Consider the following 25545-nt stretch of genomic DNA (forward strand, 5'->3'; position numbering starts at 1 on the left):
AGTTGAACTCATAGAAACAGATTAGAAAAGTAGTTGTCAGGTATTAGGTGTTGGGGAGTGGAGAAAATAGGCACAGATTAGTAAAATAATACGAACTTTCAATCATAAGATGAATAAAATCTGAGGGTCTAATGTATAGCACAGTGACTAGTTGATAACGCTGTATTATTGTATATTTGAAATTCGCTAAGAGTGTAGAACTTAAGTGTTCTTACAAAAAAAAAAAGCTAACTATGTGAGGTGATGGATGTGTTAATTAACTCAATGGGGGGAATCCTTTCACAATGTGTATTACAACAAATTACAACATGGTATACTTTAAATAAAATACAATTTGATTTTTCAATTATACAGCAGTGAAGCTGGGAAAAAAGGCAAAAAAAGAAAGCAGATCCACAGATTGAAAAAATAATAGTTTTTAAAATAAAAATTATATAAAGCACTATAGAATGATGTGTCTACATAAATGTTAGTTCAGTTAGGTAACTGAATAGTCCATAACTATAACTTACTTCATTTATAAACTTAGGCTTTATAAGTTTTAGTTTATTGGCTAATTCAAAAGCATAATGTGTCTGAATGTTTGTTATGGTTCTTATTACATATACAAGCAATTTTCTATATCAGTATTTGTTTTGGAAAAGATAAATCGAAGGTCAACATCTCATTATGTGTTCATATCATCATATTTGTGTTCACCTATAGATACTCCATTTTATATCTTTAGCACTCTAACAAAATGATGTTCTTATAATATTTAGTACCTGTGGGAGGAAATCTAGCTTATTTAGCTACTCATGCTATATTTTCTCCCAATTTGTTCTTCTACAATCACTTCTGAAATGTCTATCACAGTACAAATATTCCTGATTAAAAAGAGAATAACATTAACTAAAAACCTTTTTTTTAGTGTCTTTTAGACAATTCAACCCACACAAAAATAAATACATGAAAAGCAAACAGAAGCAAAGCAGTAGTAAACTTCCTTTTTTCAGTAATCAGGTTTTTCCACAACAGAAAGATATAGCTATAATCACAATGAAGAAATGTGAAGAACCATAAAAATAAACTATCCTCTATATTTAATAAATTCTTGCTAGTAATAAAAATGTCACAGAAATTATTTTCATATTGTGGCCTAACGTAATTCTGAAGTTCCAAGAACATATATTTATTATTGCCCAATAGCAAGTCATTTGAATAACTACACATCAAATGCTGTCCACATGATGAGATAATTGCTGCTGCCAGTTTGTTTTCCCTGGATGTGACATCACTGAGTTTTGCTGAAATCCTCAGTACTAGAGACTGAACATGAGCACCCCAAAATTCATATGTTGAAACCTAATCCCCAATGTGAGGATATTTGGAGGAGGAGACTTTGGAGGTGAATTGTAACCTTATAAAATATGCCCAGAGGGCCAGCCTGATGGCTCAGGCAGTTGGAGCTCTGTGCTCCTAACTCCAAAGGCTGCCGGTTCGATTCCCACATGGGCCAGTGGGCTCTCAACCACAAGGTTGCCGGTTCAACTCCTGGAGTCCCTCAAGGGATGATGGGCAGTGCCCCCTGCAACTAAGATTGAACACGGCACCTTGAGCTGAGCTGCCGCTGAGCTACCAGATGGCTCAGTTGGTTGGAGCACGTCCTCTCAACCACAAGGTTGCCGGTTTGACTCCCGCAAGGGATGGTAGGCTGTGCCCCCTACAACTAGCAACGGACACTGGACCTGGAGCTGAGCTGCGCCCTCACAAGTAAGACTGAAAGGACAACTTGAAGCTGAACAGCACCCTCCACAACTAAGATTGAAAGGACAACAACTTGACTTGGAAAAAAGTCCTGGAAGTACACACTGTTCACCAATAAAGTCCTTTTCCCCTTCCCCAATAAAATCTTAAAAAATAGAATAAAATTATATATATATATACCTCCAGAGAGATCACCTTCTGCCATATGAGGACATAGTAAAAAGATGGCCGTTTATGAACGAAAAAGAAGATTCTCAATAGACACCAAATCTTCTAGCATTGTGAACTCTGACTTGAGCCTCAAGAACTGTCAGAAATAAGTTTGTGTTGTATATATGACATCCAGTCTATGGCATTTTTCTTATAGTAGCCCCAATGGACTAAGATACTCCGGTATAGCTCTTTGCAGCTCATGGAATGCACTTGTCAATGTCTACAAAGATACGCTTTCTGCTGACATGTCTACATTCTTGGTGTAACTTTTCTTCTCCCATTATAATTTATGCAACAGCTAACGGTAGTAATACAGGGGTCTGTGTTAGGCATTTGGGAAATCCAAGAAGAGTAGAAGATAGCCCCTATCCTCAAGGAAAGTGTGTGAGTGTGTGAGTGTGTGTGTGTGGGGGGGGGGAGGGGTGAGTGGAGGAGGGCAGGAGGGGTGCAAGGCAGAGAAAAGAGCAATAAGAAGAGATTTTTTTGTTGTTGTTCTTAATAACGCTAATACAAGGAGTGAAGAATTTTTCTGACTGGTCAATTCTCTAAGCCCTTTTTACACTGTAGCCATGAATCTCTAAAAATATCACCTGATGCTGTATTTAGTATACCTCCTTTATTCATTAGCCCATGGTGTTGGTATTTAAGTATTAAGACAGGAAAGTACAAAAGAAAAGTTGGGGAGGTATCATCCCCTGGATATAAAGAATTTGCTCATTACAAATATCATATGTAGTAGTCCCATACCAAGAAGAGTGGAGCCTAGTTTTGAAAGAGTAAATTGTTGAGTAGTTAAAAAATAACATCATTGACAAAATAGCTTGCCAAAATATATGGATCAATGAACTAAGAGCAACAATCATAATTCAGAAGCATAATGAAAACTGACCTATCTTCTATGAAGATATATATATTTTTATTAAAACACTAAAATAAATTTATTTTTAAAACAATTATATTAACCCAATAGTGTGTGTGTTTGTGTGTGTTTGTGTGTGTGTGTTTAAAATAAAAAGAAGAATCCACAAGGAAGAGTATTATTAGCCTATACTAACATATATCTGAGAATGAGATTATACATTGTACATTGATTTACCAGAAGAAATTAGAATTTCAAAGTGATAAGGTAGAGTCATGTTTGGATATCCAAAACAACACTTTTCACCTTCTTAAAGATGTTTGTTCAAACACAGTATCATCCAATTTCACTGCAGACTCATAAAATTTCCAGTAGTATCTTAGGAATATAACACCTTTGTTCATTTTTTATTTTGCAAATTTTCACTTAATTAATCTTTACAGTCTTATCATGAATCCAGTAATGGAACAGCAAAGCATGAGAGAAAAGGCAGGAAAGGGAGAGAATCACATGCCTGATAGAAGACAGGCATTTCTAACTCTCACAGTCTTATGCTACATAGAGGAAAGGGGTGGATGAATAAATCAACATCTCTTCCTTCTTTATGTAGATGAAATAAGGGTTGGAAGTTAATTCAGTGCCAGTAACTTCATTATTATATCTGTTAGTTCTCTCAAATTTATTACATCCATTTCTACTTTCAGGTGCATTTATGGATAAGTGTGAAAATGGCACATGGAATACAATCTGTGAAAAAGTTCAAGTTCTTTTAACAGCCTTTAAAAACATAACAGCAGGATAGTTCATATCCTTTATCTGAATTATTATCAACTGGTTAAGTCCATATTTTGATCTCTATTGACCCTTGCTACACCACCACCATAAAGTTGCCATGAGTGAAAAGATGCTATTTCAAAGTGGGAAAAATGCCCTTCACGTGACTAAGAGCAAGATTGAGAGTGAAAAGGTTACAACGGGGCAACAGAGAATGGTACAGCAGATGGCAAGAGCAATAAATCTCTGAAATGTGAATTTAAGTTTGCAGCTTAAATTTGTATTATTTTAGTAATTTTCATGTGATAAAACTGTATGCAGAACTTAATACTGCACACAATGTCCAATTACAGTGCATTCTGTATTGATAATTTTATCGTTCATAACTTTGTCATGAGTATTTCTTTGGATCGAAAGGCTCAAGGTGAAGAGACGTAGCACACTTAAATTATTTTTAAGTTACTGAATTGCAAAAACTGTATGCTTTGTACTTCAGGGAAAGGAATTTTAAGAATGATTTTTTAAATCCTTTCATAGCTAATTCTTTTTTTGAGGATTACTTAGCTGTTGAATATGACTTTATAGACTCCATTTATTATGGAATAGAATATGACGATTGACTTTACTTTTTAGAATCTAAATATGGAAAGAAAATGAGAATTAAAAACACCATATACTCATGATTATTTCCAATGTTCAATTCAATCCTATAACCTAAACAGAATAGGTTGGACTGTTCCATACCTAGTTAAATATTTATCAAAGTGATGTATCCTGTGTTTGTCAAATTACTCAGGACTTACACAATTATATACATAGGTTACATTCATCCTCCTATAAAATACTTTCAAATATTATATTACATGGCTTTCTGTTAAATGAACGCAAATGCGTTCATTTTTTTTTTTTACTATGTTTTCTGACTATCAGCTATTTAATCTTTTAAAATTTATTTAAAAAATAATTTGGTGCCAATTGTTACTCTCTAACACATGGATCAAATTTAAGAAATAGCAAAAAACAGTTCACAGATGAGTAAAAAGGTAGCTAAATAAAGTGTCTAAATGAAGATAAGTTGTACCTGTTAGAATAGCTTTACTCAATATAAATTCCCTTCGACTGGGTTTTTAAATAAATTCTTGACAATTTACCAGGCCACCTATGTAATGCTATTTTTAAATTTGGGTAAGACATGCCCATTTTCTGATTCCTTCCCCTAGAGGGTCCTTTTCTGACCTTTCGGTAGGCCAGTGACATGCCTGCCTGGAGCCTGCATCCCTCCCACACTTCCCCTTTGAGATCCTGAACTAGTTTCAAGGCCACGGTGTGATAGGTACAGAAATTGGGAGTAAGCCTTACAACCTTCTAGAGTAAATACAAAGAGTAAAAATTGTCTAGTGAATTGCATAATGGAAAACAAACAATGGAATTGTATTTATATGTGTTTCTCTTTCATTTTCTAGGAATTTGTTTTTCTTTCGTATTACAAAAGTATTGTTCAAGGTGGATGGAAAATAAAAACACATCTTTTATTTTACAGTTTGTTTAAGAAGTATTGTTCTATAACTCATTGGTACCTGGTACCCTGGAATTTCTTGCTATGTGGACGGGCATAGGCCTTTTTTCAAGGTCCATATTATCAAGGCCGGAACATATAACCCCCATGTACCTCCTTGGGCTCAGTGGGCAGTGTTTGCAGGGAAACGTGGGCGGTTTGAGCATGCAAGCTGAGAAGTCCACATGCATCATGAAGGATGAAGCTGAAGTTTGGAAGAGAGTGTAATCAGCTGCAGGCTGGGACTGGGACCACATTTCCCCATGTCTTCAGACCCCAACAAAGTAATCACACAAGTACTAGAACTCAAAATTCAAACTTGTCCTTCCAGGTTGTTATGAAAGTACATTTGCTGAGGTAGGAGGACGGAACATACTGTGTTGAACAATATGTAGCTTGATTTATAACTTTTAATATTTAGACATTTGATATGTGAGTTTCCATTTGCAGTTCTTACTCTGGGTCCCATAAACACAGTTGGGAAAATTAAACTTGTTAAGAAATATGCTCAGGTTCCCTCAAATTTATATCAGCTATATATATATTTGATGGATACAAATCCAGTAAGTTCTCTTATCACACAGTATTAGAGTTCTAAGGGACTTTTAATCTAATTTCAACTCTGTAAAATCTCTGGTAGCAAGTCAGACAGCTTATACTGAATACTTCGGAGAGGGTGCCACCTAAGTTATCACAGTTATCCTTGCTCAAAGAAAAGTGTTGTATTTTCAGAGAAGTGTAATTTTGTTTCTGAGGGAGAAAAGCAAGTTTGAGGAGCATGTCCTGATTACAGACAGATAAATACAGAAGAAAAATGGGAATTACGTAGATTTAAAAAAAATGAATAAATAACTTCTTAGAGTGAGGGAATCATAACAAGTGATGAAGTAGAACTGCTACACAAATGAAGGACAATATGACAACCGGAATATGAGAAGAGGAAAAATATAACTTTGTCTTCTCTCATTCTCCTACCAGCAGCAGAAGAAATCTCAACTTAGTCTGTAAGAGCTGTTTCCACTTGACTATTCACAGGTTACAAGCACACTTCTCATTGACATATTTGTTCTTTATTTGGTCTCATGTGGTCAAACTAACTTTGGGATCATCTTCAAAAAATCAATTGTAAGCCTATTTCTTTCACTTAATCATTCCATGATTCTTGATTCATTTGTTACTTGATCTTATTCATTTAATACAGGATTTAAAAAAATAATTTTAATTTATCCTCGCCCGTCTTCAGATATAAAAGGAAGCAGCAGCATTACCTGCACTTGATAATGATAATTTTGAAAAGGACTGCAAAAACACTAATAAAAATGTTTACATATAAACATATATAGTATATATCAGGGGTGCCAAAAAATATACACAAGTGGACACTTTGGTCAATGTTGCTTAAGAGGTAGTTCGCCATAATCAGAAGTGTCTGGATGCTGATGGTAACCACTTTGAGAACCTCTTGTAATTGCAGAAGTCAAACATGACTTATATTCATCTTTTGTTAACAGTATATCGGTATACATTATTACAATTGTAATAGATTTTTCCTTTGTTAAAATGTGTATACATGTTTTTAGCACCCCTGGTGTGTGTGTGTGTGTGTGTGTGTGTGTGTGTGTGTGTGTGTGTGTGTGTATACAAAGGAAACTAAGGTCAAATGAGAATGGATTCAAAAATCTTCCAAGAAATAGGTATGCAGAAAGTACAGGAATGTGGCATGTTTACACAGGGCTTGTTTAGATTAAGGAACACTTTATCTTTTAGATATTGTATGGCTATATTTAAAACATGAATGGGGGTTTCCTCTCAGCACCAAAAAAAAAAATGTAAAGTTTATTTCTCTATTTCTTCTTATTTTGAGTCTGCAAAAACATATAAGATATATATGATTACAATAAAGTCTGCATCTAAATATTTTTCATGTGTGTGCTAGTCTCATAGTCTTATGGTTATTAAAATATAATGTTTTGTTTTTTTTTTCATTCTCACTCTTAGCTCTCTCCACTCTCACTGATGGACCAACTCAGACCCATTGATTGCACAGTCCAAAAGGTAATGGTAACAGAATGAAGTTTTTATTTGTTCCCACTGGAGATGAAGTATTCAATACAAACTCTGAATTTGATGATATAGGGAAATCCATTTGGGAGCTCGGTATTCTTTTGAAAAATAATATGTAATGATCGTTCTGTGTTATTAATATAACAATTTGCTCTGTAAAGAGAATGTCAACAGGTATATCCTGATTTGTGATTGTCTTAATAATTTTTTAACGTTGGAAAAAAGTAAATTATATGGTTCAGCCATATTATTTTTTTAATATCAGAGATTGTACAAATTACTGCTTAATACCAGTAAATGTACTTTTTCAATTTTACTAGTTCTGATTGTTTTAAGTTAATAATTGTGATATCTTCTTTCTGTGTCTTATTGGATTGCTGTAAAGATTTATCCATATTTTTTTTTGCCTATAGTTGTGTGATATTACAAATCTTTAAAGGCAATGATCAAAGGAGACTATATTATCTATGATGTGGGATGCTAGTTGGACAAGATAACTTCTAATATTTGATCTGAAGCTGCAACACTAACTTTTGTTTTGTGGCAGACATAGGAAAAAAGCCTCTTAGTTAACTGGCTAGCCAGCCTGGCTATCCCTGCACATGTATTGAAGAATCTAAACCTAAAATCCAGTCCTTTATCCTAGGCAGAAAAAAGAAGATATGCCCATCTCAGCACATACACATTTCATAGTTTCATTTCTGAAGTATATGTGATGTTATCTATCCAACATGTGGAAAGATAGGTCTCAAAATGTGTGGGACCAGTCACCAAATTTGACATATATCATTAATGCCCAAGAGACTTCCACTTTTCTAAAAGGACAGATACAACTTTATTTGAAAAATAGTAAGTAACACATTTAAGGATAAAACCAAATTTTGCGTTGTGTCATATTCATAAATGGTTATAGGCCTAGGCAGCCAATGCGAAGGTTCTTAAAAGCTCAAGTGTGAACCAATAAAAGGATTACTGGCCAAGGAGAACACTCGCTAAAGGGGATAAGAAGATAGTTCCAGCCAACTTGTGCTATGTGATAAGCCAGGCCTAGCATCGCCAGTTTGTTTAAAGAAAACTACAACTTTAGATTTTTTATATGTAAGTTTCAGTTCTTTCAAACCCTATACCTCTGAAACAACAACAAAAAATGTACCCACTGATCAGATTAGCTCTGTGGCTGCCAATTTCTAATACAATATTATAGTGTAATGAAACCTAAGCTATCGGGTATAAAACCATAAGGAAATCTAGGAGGAACCGTAGATTATTTCTGGAAGATACTAGTCTAATATAGTAAAATGCCTACTAAGCTCATCATCCTGATAAAAATGTTGAGCCTTTTTAAAGGGTTGGGAGAGGGGAAGAAAAGTGTTACAAACGATTTGAACGACACAGCCAATCATGTAGAACATGTAAAATACTGACCCTTTTGTCCATCACATTAGGAAACACAAAATGGAACTGCAGTAGACTCAGAGATAGCCAACAAAGCTGTGGAGATCAATGGAATGAGTGTTGTGGGGAGAGGAAGAAGTTAAAGGCGAGGTCAAGTGTGCATGAAGACAAGTAAGAAGAGTGTGGATTTTCTTTTTTCTTTCTTTCTTTCTTTCTTTTTTTTTTTTTGTTTGTTTTAGTTTTACTTATTTATTTTTCCCCTGGAAACATAATAACTGAGAAAAATAATATTGGGGCCAAAAATGTACAACTAAGGTAAACCCTTGGCTTTATTACAGGAGACCTTGTAAAATTAAAAAAAAAAAAAAACCAAAAAAACAGAAAGTGAAAAAAGAGAAAGGATGGAAGAAAATTAGCTTATCTTTAGTCAATATACACACTAAGAAATACAAACATGATCAGCACATCACATCTAGGAATTGTTTGTGCTGAAAATAAATTTTAAAATCGTTATATAAGGAATTTTCAAACTTCGGTATGCATAAAGATCTCCTGGAGAATTCATTAAAATGCAGATTTGGGGGTCCAAATGCTAGACATACTGATTCAATAAGTCAGGTATGGTGGTCTAGATATCTACATTTTAAAAGGTACACCAGGTAATTGTGATGAAAAATACCCCATTTTGAGAAATACTAGGTTGATGAAGCCTGAACTGCAAATCAAAAGTTATGAAAGGAATTCTGAGAGAAAGCAAACCCTAAGATTTTGAGGATCATAGCAGAGAAAGCAATGTACTTTCCCTGAAACATTTCTTCATGCCATTATCAGAAGCAGATTATTGGAACGAATAGCCCAAGGCCATGGCAGTTCCTAAGATTTCCCTTTTTTTCAGTATATGTTCATTCTTGTAGCTCATATTAAGAACCATATCTGGTCTATTTTAATTATCCCAACTCTGAGATAACTGAGGCTTCATGTTTCATTTCTACATACTTCAAGTTTCAAACCACTGATAAACACTCAACCCAGCATCTTGATAGCTAGGGATGATTTTGCCACCAATAAGGGAGCAGCACCCATCAGGCTATATGTCTCTGGGATCAATTCTATATTTGTTTTCTTCAGTCTGTTTTAAACTTCATGCTGGTAAAAGTGTCTTCTAAAGTTAGCTCCAATCAAGTACTCTGCAATGTCACTCTAGGCCTCCATTTCCAAAGGGCTCCATTTCCAAAAGGCCACCATATTATTTGATCACACTTTATCTATTAAAAAAAACAAAACAGAATCATTGAGGAAGGACTAATATACTACATGTAGGTTGGTGATAATAACTAAGGTACTGTGTTTCTGCTGTTGGAGGGTAATGGGAGATCAATTTAAAAAATAATAATAAGGGTAAAATTTCATAAAAACTTGATAGGTGATGTCAAGAATGAAACATTGAGAACTTACACTTGGAGCACTGTCCTGGGGTCTCCAACTTCGCCCCCATCACCAATTGTCAAAGTATCATAGCCAATCTCCAGATCGAATTCTTCAAAATTTATCTGGATAACCTAGCAATAAACAGAAATACACACCTGAAATATATAGCATTACACAATAAAAACAAAAAGAAAGCAATGGCATAAAAACATTTTGGAATTTTATATATATATATATATATATATATATATATATACACACACACACACACACACATATATATATATATATATATTTCATACTGTGACAGACTATGTCAGACTATTCCTAAAGGTCAACTATAATTATCACACAATTTTTATTTGTTGCATTGTACTTTCTGTAATAAATTTTCAATGAAATGACATGGCTTCTGTTTATAGAATACTCTTACTTGAAGTATTTGAAGCATGATTAATGCAAATGTACTTTGAGAAAGCTTTATAAAAAGTACGTGTAGGTGGAGAGTGGTTTTTCCATACACTTGCATATATTTCTTTATAAAGCTAACAAAGAAAAACACATCATGCTATTTCCGTTAAATAGAGAACTTAAAAAATTGCAGAGCTAAATTTGAATCTTGATCATCAGATTTAAAGGTATCGGGGGTGGAGTCCAAGATGGCAGCATATGAAGATCCTGAACTTACCTCCTCCCACAGACACACAAAATTTACAGCTACATATGGATCATTTCCTTCTGAAAATAATCTGAAATCTAGATGAACTGGTGTTCTCCACAACAAACGATAAAAGGACCACATTGAGTTGGTAGGAAAGGCAGAGACATGATCTCGCAAAAAAAATCATCCCTGGCATGGCGACATGCAGTAGGGAAGGATCTCACCAGATAGGCAATTTAAGGGGTTGAGATCCCATATCTGGCACCCCCAACTCCTGGGAGCTGCACTGCAGAGACAAACCCCCAAAATATCTGGCTTAGAATACAAAGCATAATACTTTGCAAGTATTACACCATTATGAAAAACTTAATATTATTTCTTACTAAAACGTACTCATGTATCCATACATTGTTTATGCTCCTATGCAGATATCCATTATTTAATTAAATTGTAATTCTTAAATTAGGAACTTAATACAATATTTAAAATAATGTAATTAATAATCAGTACAGGAAGAAATTACATAAATCCTGCCCTACATACAATAATTCTTTGAACAAATATTAATTTATAATAATGTATTATTCATCACCAGGTAAAGAAAATGGATGTGAGGGTACCAATATTACTAGAAAATAAAGAAAAAAGGTATCCCTTTAATAATCATCATAGCTATTTGTTACTTTAGTATCATGAAAATAAATTCTAAAACATGAGAGATTTCATATCCCGGCTTTTTAATATTGTAACAACATTTTTTTTATTATTATGACTATTTTAAAAAATGATTTTATATTAGCATTGAGTAAAGCAATTGTTCAGTTAATTTTAAACATAGAATATATATATATATGTGTATATATATAAATATACACATATATATAATTTGAATTATTCATTTTATATGACTGCAATTAAAATAATCTCTTTTCCTCTTCTACATTGAGTTAAATATAAATATTTTCAATTAATAACTGCCTTTCAAAAGGAATTTAGATTGTTTCCCCTTTTTGCTATTATAAGCAACATGATTATGAGCAAAATTAAACATTTTTTGGTTCAAATGTACAAGTATATCTCTAGGTTATATATTTAGGAGTGCAATTTCTGGATAATGACAACGCAAAAATTTCAATTTCATAATATTGTGCTACATGATTTTTCAAAAATTTTTACCAAACATTCACAACTTGTGTACATTAAATTTCATTATTTCTACTAATCTAGAGAATGTAAAAAAGTGATCTTTTTTGCATTGTTTTCATTTTAATTAACTTGCATATCTTTTCATATGTTTTCCATTTGTTTCTTTTCTGTGACATGACTATTTGTATTTTGGCTATTTTTCACTTCGACAGTTTTTCTGCTTGTTATTGATTACAGGAATTCTTTTTTTTTTTTTTAAACTTCCATAAACGTGTTTTTTTGTTTTGTTTTGTTTTTCTGTTTTTAAAGATTTTATTGGAGGAGGGGAACAGGATTTTATTGGGGAACAGTGTGTACTTCCAGGACTTTTCCAAGTCAAGTTGTCCTTTCAATCTTAGTTGTGGAGGGTGCAACTCAGCTCCAGGTCCAATTGTTGTTGTTAGTTGCAGGGGGGGTAGCCCACCATCCCTTGCAGGAGTCGAACCAGCAACCTTGTGGCTGAGAGTCCACACTCCAACCAGCTGAGCCATCTGTACACCCGGGAGCTGAGCAGCTGACTTCATTCTAGTTATGGAGGACGCAGCTCTCTGGCCCATGTGAAAATTGAACGAGCAGCCCTTGTTGCCCAGAGCTCTAACCAGCTGAGCTACTCATCTCTTCCTGGGAATTCTTTATATCAGTGATTCCCAACAGTTTTCCATTATAGAACATGTAGAAAAGAATAGAAACAATGAGGTGAGCAGATGAGGCTACTTGCAATGGAAGGTTTCACCCAGCCCCAGCCCTGCCTCACAGATATTCTAGTTCGATCTGTAACTCATTTCTAATGCAACATTCATAATAAACCATTGAGCCTGTCTCACCCGTTGAGAAGATCAGCTTTATATATTTTGGATACTAATCCATTACATGTTAGCAGTGTTGCAACATCTTCTTGAAGTTTATAGCCTGCTTTTTCACTTGCTTTGTTAAATCTTTTGATGAAAAAAAATTATTAATTTTACTAAATTTGGATTTGTTAATCTATTATTTTGTAAGTAGCACTTTTACATTGGCCTATGACCCAAGTTCATAAAGATATTTTCTTCAAACTGTAAACTTTGGGAATCGACTGTTATTGAACATATAAAGTAGGTACATATGGTGAGCAGAATTCTAAGTTGGACCCTAACCATGTAGGTGAGGTCCTTTCCCTTGATTGTGGGCAAAACCTATTAATATAATTAATATAATTAATATAATTAATATATTATGTAATATATTAATATATAATATTATATAATTAATATAATTAATATAATATAATCAAGGTCCTTTCCCTTGATTGTGGGCAAAACCTATTAATATAATTGGGTATAAATCCCATAATTATTCACATTATATGGATAATATCAAGTGATATTATAGATTTACAGATGTAATTAAGGTTTCTAATTAGCTGAGTTTAAGTTAATAAAAGGGGAGATTATCCTAGGTGGGCCTGACTCAGTCAGGGAAGTCCTTTAAAGAAGATCTAGAAGTGAGAAACAAGATAAATCAGAAGAGATTGTCTCCTGTTTGCCCTTGAAGAAACACACTGTAGTGTTGTGGATAGTCCCAGGTGGCAAGGAATAGTGGGTGCCTTTAGAAACTGAGAACCTCAGTCCTACAACCACAATAACCAAATTCTTCCAGCAATCAGTGAGCTTGGTCTTACAGACTCAAATGAGATCACAGCCATGTCCAACACCTTGATTTTATTCTGGTGAGATGTTCAGGATTCAGTTAACTCATGCCTAAACTCTTTTCCCAGGGAAAGTGTGAGATAACAAATTTATTTTGTGTGAGGCTGCTCATTTTGTGTAATTTGTTATGTAACAATAGAAAACTAGCACAGCATCATTTTGTTTTTTTAATGCCAATATGAACAAGCAATTGAATCAGTACCTTAATTGAATAAATAGTCCTCTTTTCCCCAGTGATCTGAACAGCAAACTGACATTAACAAAGATTCAATATATAAGGCTGCTGGCTTTGGGGCTCTAGATTTTGTTCTCTTGATCAGTTTATCTGTCCCTGAACTAACACAAATAGGCTTAACTATTTTTGCTGTAAAATAAGACTATCTTATAAGATAGACACTTCATTTTTTAATGCATATGTTAAAATCTTTCTTTGTTGTTGTTATTTTAAATGCTATATATCTATATTTTCAACTGTTTGCTGTTGGTATGTAGAAATAAAATTTATTTTTGCTTATTGATCTCATATTTAGGCAACTTTATAAGCCGTCCCTGTTATTTAAAAATCTTTGTAGTTTATTTTTATTTTTCCATATAACAAGCATATCTTCTGTAATTAACAATTTAAATTCTTCCCTTTAAGCCTTATTTTATATTTATTTTATCTTAACTGCATTGGATTTCTTGCATAATTTTTATTAGAATAGGTGATAGTCTCATTAAATTGTACCTCATTTAAAAAGTAATGCTTCTAATGTTTCACCATTAAAAATGTTATCAAGGTATATATACTTTATGAAAATAAGGAATCTATCTTCTCTTAGTTTTCCTTGATTTATTATCAAAATTTACTGGTATCATTAAATATAGTTGACAAGTGTACACTTTCATTTCTATTACGGAAGAGGTTCTCTAATCTATTTTTTGAAAGTTAAGTCAAATTATTGTATAAAAACATCTGAGCCTCCTTTTGGAGAGCAGTGATTGACATATTACTGCTCTTTTATTTTATAATTGTAGACCTACTTTTTTTTCTCTTGAGTCAATTGAAGTAAGTTTAATTTTCCTAGAAATGTTTCAATGTTGAGAAAGTTTTCAAATCATTGCCATATTGTTATTCACTTTCTTTTAGTCTATGCTGGGTCTGCTGTTTTGTGTTGTTTCTATTTCTAATATTAATTAAACATATGTTCTCTATTACTGTTTACTATTTTTATTGAAGTACATATATATGAAAGAAAACTTGCAATTTTAACCATTTTAAGTGCACAATTCCGTGCATTACTTACACTTACAATGTTGTACAACTATCACCACTGTTTCCAAAAGTTTTTTTTTTTTTTTTTTATCACACAAAACCAAAAACCCATTACCATTAAGAAATAACCACCATTTTCTCTTTTTCTCCTACCCCTGGTAACTTTTAGCATACTTTGTCTCTGAAATTTGCCTATTTAGATATTTCATATATGTGTAATCACGCAATATTTACCTTTTTGTGACTGGTTTATTTCACTTAGCATAACATCTTTGAGGTTCATTCATATCTTAGCATGTATCAGAACATTATTCCTTTTTATGGCTGAATAATATTCCACTGTATGCATATAACTTATTTTGTTTAACCATTACTCTGTTGATGGACACTTGGTTTGTTCCTATTTTATACATATTGTGATTACTCCTGCTATGAAGATTGGTGTACAATTATCTGTTGGAACCTCTTTTCAATTATTTGGGGTATATACCTAAGAGTAGGATTTCTGGATCACATATTAATTTTATGTTTCACTTTTTGAGAAACTGCCAAACTGTTTTCCAGACCTGCTGTAATGTTTTAAATGTTCTGCAGCAACGCATAAGTGTTTCAATTTCTCCACATCAACACCACTTGCTATTTTCTCTTTTATTTTTATTATAGTTATCATAGTAGGTTGAAATTGTGTAGGTATCTCATTGTGGTTTTGATTACATTCTCTAATGATTAATGATGTTGAGTGTATTTTCATGTACTTATCGGCCATTTGTCTATCTTTTTTGGAGAACTATCTATTAAAGTATTTTACCTATTTTTAAATTAAGTTGTTTTTTTTATTGTTTCTGAGTTGTAGAAATTTTCTACAGATTCTAGATATAAATCCCTTATCAGATATATGCTTTGCAAATATTGTCTCCCATTGTGTGCGTTGTCTTTTCACTCCTGTGATAATTTCCTTTGATGTCCAAAATATTTTAATGTAATAAATTCCAATTTATTATTATTTTTTAAAATTTTGTTGTTTGTGTTTTCGGTTTCATATTTAAGAAACAATTATCAAGTCAAAAATCATGCAAATTTTCCTTTGCTTTTTCCTAAGAATATTATGTTTAAACTCTTAAATTTAGGTCTTTAATCAATTTTAACTTTTGTATACACTACAAGTAAGGATTCAAGTTCATTCTTTTTCATGTAGTTATCCAATTTTCCATTTGTTGAAGCAACTGTTCTTTTGCCACTAAATGGTCTTCAAACCTTTGTCAAATAATTGACTATCGATGTAAAGATTTATATCTGAGCAATCTTAGCTTTTGTTGATCTGGGAATTTCTTGATTTCTCCTTCATTCTTGAAGGATAGTTTTAACAGATATAGAATTCTTGCTTGACATTTTTGTTTTTTTCATCCTACTGCTGCTGACATCCTACTGCTGCTTTCTAACTTTCATTTTTTTTTAATAGAAATAAGCTATTAATATATTTTTAGGATTTTTTGTATATGATCAGTCACTTCTTTCCTGCTGATTTTTAAGATTCTCTTTGTGCTTCCCTTTCAACAATCTGACTATAATTTGTGTAGGTATGGATCTTTTTGAGTTTATCTTGCTTGAATTTGTTGAGCTTCCTGAATGTGTTGATTTTTGTCTTTCTCAAATTTGGGAAATTTTTAGTCATTATTTCCTCAAATATTCTTTCTACCTCTTTTTATCTTCTCCTTCTGGGACTTCTAGAATACATTTATTGGCTACTTGATCATATCTCACAAGTCCCTTATGCTCCTTTCACTTTTTTTTTAGTTCATTTTTTCTTTCTTTCTAAGACAATTTATTGTCTTAACGTTTACTAATTCTGTCTCCTGCCGGATTGAATTTGTTATGGAAACCTACTAGTTATTTTTTTATTTATTTATTTTTTTTTATTTCAGTTATTGCATTTTACAGCTCCAGAATTTCCGTTTGGTCTCTTTTTTGTATAATTTATATACTGCTATTGATCCTTATTTTATTCATATAACATTTTTATGGTTTCATTTAATTCTGTGTTCATGTTCTTTGAGAATAAATAATGCACTTGTTTAAATTTTTTTGTATAATAAGTTTAATGACTGAACTTTTTCAGGGATAGTTTCTGTCATTTTATTTTGTCCCTTTGCCTATCTTTTTGTATGTTTTGTGACTTTTGCTGTTGTTGGTGGTGGTGGTGAAAACTGGACCTTTGCATATTATAATGTGTTAATTCTGGAAGTCAGATTCACTCCCTTCCCCAGGGTTTGCTGTTCTTGATTTTTGAAGGCTTAACTTCTGTTCATTCAATGGGATTTGACAGGGATATATTTAAACTCAAGAAATTTAATTATTGCCCATTTTAGTATGTTTAGGCTACTATAACAAAATACCATAAACTGGGTGGCTTATAAGTAAGAGAAATTTATTTATCACTGTTCTTGAGGCTGGGAAATCCAAGATCAATGGGCTGGCTGCTTTAGTGACTGGTGAGAGCAAGCTTTCTGGTTCACAGAATGCCATGCTTTTGCTGTAATTTCACATGGGTAAAGCATCTGGAAGATCTATGGCATCTCTTTTATAAGAGCACTAATTCCATTCATGAGGGCCTCACTCCCAGGACTTAAGCTCCTCCCAAAGGCCTCATCTCCTAATACCATCACATTGAGCATTAGGATCTCAGCATATAAATTTTAAGTGGATACAAACATTCAGACCATAGCAACACCTCTCCTAGACTTTGAGGAATGGCTCAGTCTTGGGGCACTCATTCAATACTTAGCCAAACCATTTACAATTCTGTCTGAAACTTTACTTGTTTGCACTGAGCTTATAGATCAGCTAGTGGTAAAAGCTTAGGGTCTTCTCAAGTCTTTTCTGAGCATGTGTCTTGTCCTTGGGTATGGACTTTCTAATTTTCCACCATATACTGAAGGACTTTCAAATGCCTTAATTTCCCAAAGAAATTGTTATTTCTAGTGGCTCGTTTATGGTGGTTTCCTTCCCTTAGTGTTTAGTTAAATAATAATGAAACCATATTTATCTGCTTAATCTTTAAAAATCCTGAGGGCCTAAACTGGGTATAATTTCATTTATTTCCTGCTTACTAGATCCAAGGGTCACTACCAAGCTGGTGCCAATTTAATATCCTTTGGGGTTTTTTTTAGCTAAATGCTAAAATTTCAAGTTTAGCTTCTTCACCTATTGATCCAAGAAGACTATGCCCCAATCTTCATATCCTAAATCCAGACACTCATTGCTATCTGCCTCAGGGAAAACCAAGCTTTCTTTCCATTGAATCTCCTATTTTCATTTCATCTCAATGTCTTTTCACTGTGTGTGTATGTGCACGCGCATGTGTATCATGTATGCATAGTCTTGTAGATTTCTTTTGTTTTCTTCTGAACCAGTGATGCACTGATTTTTTCTCTCTCGGTATTTCAGTGGTAGGACCTCTCGCAGTACCCAATCTGTCATCCTATCAAAAGAAGAAATCCCAAGATCCACTTTATCCCAAACCATTTCACAATATATCCATGAGTGCACTGCATTTAAAATTAAGGAATGTCTCCTTTTCTATGGCTTGAAAAGTCTAATAGGCTGATAGAAAATATGTGTCTAATACATGGCAGACTGATTGATTGCTAATTCTATGACAAACCCTTGATATTTATTATTGTATAATCATGTCCTAAAACATTTGGACACCCATATAATGGTGGACTTTATTTTGCCTGAATTGTAACTGAGATTCATGTATGTATATATGCAATAATGAGAACTCTATTCATTTTAAATTAAGTGATGGATTAATTAGTAACTAATCGATATACTTTCAGATAAGCACTTAATCATTGAGCTGTCACTTAAATTTTAGACACTTATAATTCTTGAATACGTTCAATGACACCCAATCACTGAGAAGCTAGAACAGTCTGATTGAATTTGTAGAACACACTCATTTTAATTTGATTCATTGATTAATTTAAACATTATAACTTGGATAGTTCTTTAGAAGTAAATTCTATGCATTAAGAAACAGAAAACAACAAAAACTATATTTATCTCAACTGGAGACAATAATATAAATAAAGCATTATAGAAAAACTCAAAAATAGTATATTGAGATACTTCTAATAGAGAAAAAATATATTTAGCATAATGTATAAATGTAATTTGGGAAAATAAAAAAAACACACACCAAAAAAACTTGTTTGTGCAAGATAATAGGAAACATCAGGATTGTAATATAAAATTTTACTTTTATGGATTCTCCTGTAATAGAGAGTTGACCAAACAGCCATTTTTCATCCCTTTATCTTTGTATTACTCAGAAATAAAATTGAAAAGTAATAAAAAAATTAACATATACTCATCACGTAGTATGAATGCTTTTCTACATGTTTAGTTAGTACTAAGGCTGAAATACTTAGGAGGGAATCAGGAAGAATATAATGCTTATTCACAGAGAAAAAAATGTCATACATTTTATATCTCTTACTTGCTTCTAACCATAGGTGGGTGGAAAACAACATTTAGATTATAGGACGTCTAAACAAAACTGTGATAATAAAATATGCCCCTGAAACATAGAAATAATTTATAACAGTCTTGATTTTTTTTTTAACCAAATAAGCTGCTCTTTTGGCTTCCATTTTTAGAGTGGTAATTCCAAATGGTTTATATTCCAAAGTGCTTATTATGAAGGATTATTTAAAACTTTGAAGCTAATAATGTAGTCAGTTAAGAATAATCTCATATATTTTAACACGGCTTTCCAGAGTGAGAACTCTATAAATAGTATTAAACATTAAGTGTTTAATAGATCCATTTCAAATAAGGCTCAAGACATGGATTCACATAGGCTATCTTGATATAACTGGTATAGAACCTATGTTTCATAATTTTCATTCTCTGCATTATTCACAGGGGGTTTAAAATGATGATTTCTATAATACATCAATATATTTTACAGTGTCATGTGGAATTCACACTTAATTATAAACTTGATATCTGTTACCCATGAAATTTTAAAATTGACAAATATTTAAAATGTGTAGGTCACTGGGCCCATTACTACACATGCTTTGCTTTATTTTAACCCTAAAAGTATATGAATTATGTATTTGTACACTATTTCGGCCGCTCTGCACCTGAATATCCTCTTTCTGTTAGAAGAACTAGGAGTCTTGAGAAGAAGCACAGCATACTTCCCGATATGGTCAGATCCTCTATTCCCCATCATTAATTTCATTCAGAGTATAGACACATGACCTAAGCTTCAGCAACTATGGATTCTGGCAGAGGGTGGCAAAAGCAGCAGAAACACCCAGTTTTAGGTGTAATTGTGGTTGTAATACGAAATGGCACTTAAGTCCTAGTGCAGCATTGTCTAATTAAAACAACAACAACAACAACAACAAACAAACAAACTTCCCAAAAGTCAGAACTAGAAGCCATAAGAGATGAAATGAATTCTGCTATATTCCAGGCTAATCAGGAATGCATTCCCCCAGAGAAGTCTTGACCAATCTTGTGACCTCTGTGTGATTTCAATACTCTCTTCTGAATGGAAGTTTTTATGATGATAATCATATTTGTTTTCTATCATTATGTACGAGATGCGGTAATTAATGGTCTTTTGGCCACAGGTCTCCAGACAATGAGGAACAATGCTGGAAATAATGGAGAAGCCAGTGATACACTTGAAGATTCTAGACTTGTTGGATATAGTTATTGGTTGTGATTTGGGGTTTTCGCCACTAATGTAGATAGAGAGCATGATTCTAGTAGTCTTTTTGCAAAGTTAATGCAGAGGAAGAAAATATGTCTATAAAGGAATTTGACAACCAAAGGGGAAGACTGTGACAGAAACTACTGACTGCCCTCCCAACAACCCTCTACCTTATTCAGTCCAGATCTTTTTCTTTTTAGCGGGACATTTCTTTTATTCAGGTATATATCTTACTCTGTACATCCTCATGTTTTAAGGATTGCTAACCCTATTATTAAGGTCCATGGACCTTGATACACACATACATGCAAACATACATACAAAAAATGCATATGCATTTTAAGAAAGGAAAAAGCTGTATTAAAATTATAATACTTGATATATACTGATAACAAAAGATGAATACAAGTCATATTTGACTTCTGCAATTATAAGAGGTACTCAAAGTGGTTACCATCAGTGTAATTTTAATACAGTTTTTATTATTTCTTAAAATGTATATACATGTTTTTGGCTTTGAAGGAAATCTGAAAGCTAATGAAATTTCTTAGTATCTCTTGAGTATCTGACCCCTGTATTAGGCTCTTGTACTAATATAACTAGTATAGAATTCAAATTAACCCTGATGATGTCTAAATGAACAAATTAATGATGGTTTAATATCAATGCCAAGCTATATTTATTATTGAGACATAACAATATAGCTAAAGGCACAGACAAAGCCTAGAGTTTTAAGTTTCATCACTGTCACAGAATATTATATTATTTGGAGAAAGTCTCTGATATCTATAAAAGAGTATTTATAACTCCTATTTTAATACCTCTCAAGATTGAAGTAGATATTACATTAAAGTTTGCCAAACAACACATACAATGTTTCATATGTAGTAGACCCTCAATAAATGGCAGTTATAATTATCTAGAATAAGTTAATCATCATAAAATAGATGTTTACATCTGCTCATGATAAATCTGGAGGATGTAGTTCTTTTTTTTTTTTTTTTTTTTTTTTTTTTTGGCAATCGCACTATGATTCAAAGAGAAGAGTTTCGTCCCCGAGGTCTGAGGCTAGAAACTGCTCTTTTCTGTAAGTAATCCTTTTCCATTATGTTCATTTTAGAATGGCAATAATTCACTTGGATATTAACAAGATGAGGAACTCCAGAATTTATAATATAAACATAAGTATAAAATATACCAAGTTTAATTAAGCTTAAGGTATGCAATGCCATGTTACACAATCAACTTGACATGTAACTGAAGCACTTCCTTTCCATATACTTTCCAGAGACCCTGACAGTCATAATACAATGGGGAGACAAGACACAAACAAGAACAATACAGAAGTCTGTGTTAAGTGCTTTGTGACGTGGGCACACAGGGTTACATGGAAATAGAGATGAGAGTCACCCAACATAATTGGAGAGTAAAAAGGAAAGATTTATTCAAGGAAAGGATCCTCAGGCGGAGCAATGGAAAGTAATGATGAGAACTGGGAAAGAACATTCTAGGCAAAAGCATGAAAAATGGCACAGTAGAAAGAAATATTCTTCTTGTTTCTGCTATATAAACTGTGAGACAAGAAATGATGAGAAGGAAAGCTAAAGATGGAAGTAGGAACCACATAGGTTAAGGACTTTGAAATTTATTTTATAAATGAAAAGCAGCAAACAATGAGTTTTGAAAAAAGTATTCACAAGGTTGCATTTGCTTTTCACATGCTTACACTGGCATCAGGAACAACCTGGATTTGAAGGGGAACAGGGCAAGGACTGGAACTTTGGCTGTGGAAGTAAGGGTGAAGAGTGGACTTAATCACGATTCCTTTACCTCCCCCCAAAAAATGACTATAATCATTTTTTTTTCTCTTTTATTTCTTCATACATAAGAAAAGCACTATTCAAAAGTCCTCTCAAAAAACTATGCTTCGCAGGACTATTTTATCAAATTTTATAAAGTATAAAGTCTAATTCAGACACAGCAGAATATGCACTACATTTGTTTAAAAATTACACATTTCAGTATAATCCTAAAATTTGCCTGCTAATGTAATAAATCTTGTATGAGGTATGTATAGCATATGTACACGAAAAATTATGTTTAATAACTGTTTAATTAGTAATCATTTTAATTTGCCTATTTTTACAAAGGTAAACTTAAATGAAATTTATGAAATAGGTCAATAATGTAAGATATAAAAAGCTTAAAATATGACACATGCAAATCCAAAATTTATTTATTTGAAAGTAATTTCATTTTATAAGAATGTATCTCATATTCTAGAATTATATACGGTAATATTATATGTGGGTATTTTATTACAGAAGATACATTCCAAGACTCTGAACTAGACCTATTAAAAAATGAGAAGTGCCAGCCTAGGCAATTCTTTGGATTCATCCACTTTGCTTTCAGCATCAGGTTAATAGTTTCAATTCTTACAAAGGCTAATATTTTAGAGACGGGGAGGAGGAGAGTCGAGACACAGGAAGATATTGATGGAATGATAAAAGCTTTCAACTTTGTTTTATTTTTCTATGCCTTTTGTGTTTGTACACTGGTCTTCCCCTGTAGGGGAATGGGTATGTAACAATGACAGATTAAATACGGCATTACAATTGTTTCACTTAAAAGAAGAAGCTACCAATAACAACAAGAAAACAATGCATCAAATATTAAATCTATGACACAACAGTACAAAACTGTTGGTTCTTTTCTGTCACTTATTCATGCTTAAACTACTGGAAGATATAATTTAAATTTCAGAAAACATATAATTGATCAATTTGAATTTAAAAATTTTGAAGAAAATGCTTCCAGATACTGTTATTGGTTTAGGAAAATATTCATTACAAGTTGGGTTAGGTTGTACATATCCAAAACATTTAAAAAGCAAACAGAAGTGAGGCTCATTAAAGCGAATTTAATAAGAAGAGTCATTTTGCTGGTTTTGTCCCTCGTTAATAATAAGGTTGACCTAATTTAGGATATCTACCTATCTCTCCATCATAATCTAGGATATAATACCTATCTCTGTATCTATTTTTATACAGAGAAACTTTAACTTTAAGCTTTATTAAAAGATGAGATTAGTTCAAAATGATTAAACACACAGTTATGGTAGTGAGAATCAGATACTATACACTTCTACAAATAATGAACCATGCAGTGAGTTCTAAATTCCCATCCTCAGTTTATCCTAATTCTCATTTTTCTTATAACACCAAAGAGGAAGGATACAAGATATTAGCTTTTCAATTCAGCCTTTGTAGTTAACTTTATTTTTGTTTATGTAATTTGTTCAGGTATAGTCATTAATTAATGGGTCTTTATTAGTTAATATCTAATATTAACTTCCAAAATTTACTTGTTTGCTTCCAAAATTATATTCCTGAATACACAACTGAAGTAGGAGCCCAAGAAGTTAGGGTACAAGAGAAATCACTTGTCACTGAATCCACAGTTTGCCACAACTACCTAGGGATCCTGGCCCATGAATGAATATTCTCTGGGGTGAATGATTAGGTCTGAGTGAGGAGAGGTAGTTATACTATTGTTTCCTGTTTTATAAACTGCACTTCAATTAATAGCTTCATTTTAAGTGTTGAGAGTTATGATGAAAACACAAATCAGATAATGTAAGTCCTTTACCTAAAAATTCTTAATGTATTTAATTATTTGTATAAATATGTATTTAGAGTCTACTATTTACCAGGGACTAGCCTAGTGCTTGCGATACTGAAAACCTTCTCACTCTTCATGGGGTAATATACAAAATATAGACAAACAGCACATAATAATAATGCCATTAAGATCTTCAAATGTAAGTGTTATGAAATGCTATAAAGAAAAATAAAGCAAAGGGATAGCAAGATAAAGCAAAGGAAGAGAAAAGGTGACATGTGAAAGAAATTTGAATAAAGTAAGAAAGCAAGTGTTTAGGTATCCTGCTTATTAATGGGTTCTTGTTACAGCTTTGGATGGATCTGAGAGGACTCTGCATGGTCTGGATATTATTTAGCCCTACAGCCACCATTTCCTCCATTCTCCTCCTTACCCACTACGCCACTGGACCCCCTGTCATTTTTTCCCCCAGTTTCTAGAAGACATCAAGATATTTACTGGCCTTTACAAGCACTTATTTGCCTGACCCAGAGCAATTCTCCTCTTTGCATTGCTAGTCCCTTGTCATCTTTCTATATTGACTTAAATCTCATCTGCTCAGAAAGGTCTTTACTGACAATTCTAAGCAGGCTTCCTTTTATTCCACCCAGAGTGTTTTCTTCAAGTTGTGACTGTTACTTTCTATGTTTACTCATTTCTTTTCTGTTTATATCACTAACTGTAAGCTTCCTGAAGACAAGAATTTTTTTTTTTTTTAAATTTCTTAATCTATTGTTGACCCAGCTTTCTATTCAGTGCAAGTATAATATTTCCCAGGAAAAGTTTAGGATTTGCTACATTGGCGTTCAGCTGGCCACTCCAAGATATATGAAGTCTTACATAGTTGTTTTGCCTGCTATAGATTATCACAAACTGAGAGCTTATACAGAGGAAGGGTATAGGAAAAGGGTACAGTTGCCAGATTCTGTATCTACAGATTTTGCTCCCTCCCGTCTATCCATTCTCCTAGTATCATACAATATGAATGGTTATGCCGTTAAGTCAGGAGGGGGCTGAAATTCAAGAATAATATGTAATTCTGAACAAAGGGATTGCACTTTGATGATGTGCATCCTATGTGACTCTGGTTGTATATGAGGATAATCAAATCATCCACGTGACTCTCCTCCATGTTGGTTAGACATTCCAGAAACCCAAAGAGCTATAATACTAAGAAGGGCAAATGCTGGATACACAGGTACAATATTGCACTTATCTTTCCTCACTACCATGCTGCAGCTGTTGTTGGGGTACTGGGCAGCTGGAGCAGAAAGCGATACCCCAGAATGGTGACGGGGGCTCTCAGTAATTCCAAGGTTGTCATTAGA

At 33.1% G+C, this 25545-nt stretch overlaps 1 protein-coding gene across 1 annotated transcript in view; it reads right to left on the reverse strand.

Moving 5' to 3' along the window:
* Window positions 1-25545, reverse strand: part of CSMD3 (CUB and Sushi multiple domains 3) — a 1093095-nt gene that overhangs the window by 514616 nt on the left and 552934 nt on the right. The window contains exon 12 of the mRNA XM_033126920.1: window positions 10062-10165. Coding sequence (XP_032982811.1) covers window positions 10062-10165 — 104 coding nt within the window. The remainder of the gene's footprint in view (window positions 1-10061; window positions 10166-25545) is intronic.

Source organism: Rhinolophus ferrumequinum, chromosome 14, assembly GCF_004115265.2.
Source record: "Rhinolophus ferrumequinum isolate MPI-CBG mRhiFer1 chromosome 14, mRhiFer1_v1.p, whole genome shotgun sequence".
Taxonomy (NCBI): domain Eukaryota; kingdom Metazoa; phylum Chordata; class Mammalia; order Chiroptera; family Rhinolophidae; genus Rhinolophus; species Rhinolophus ferrumequinum.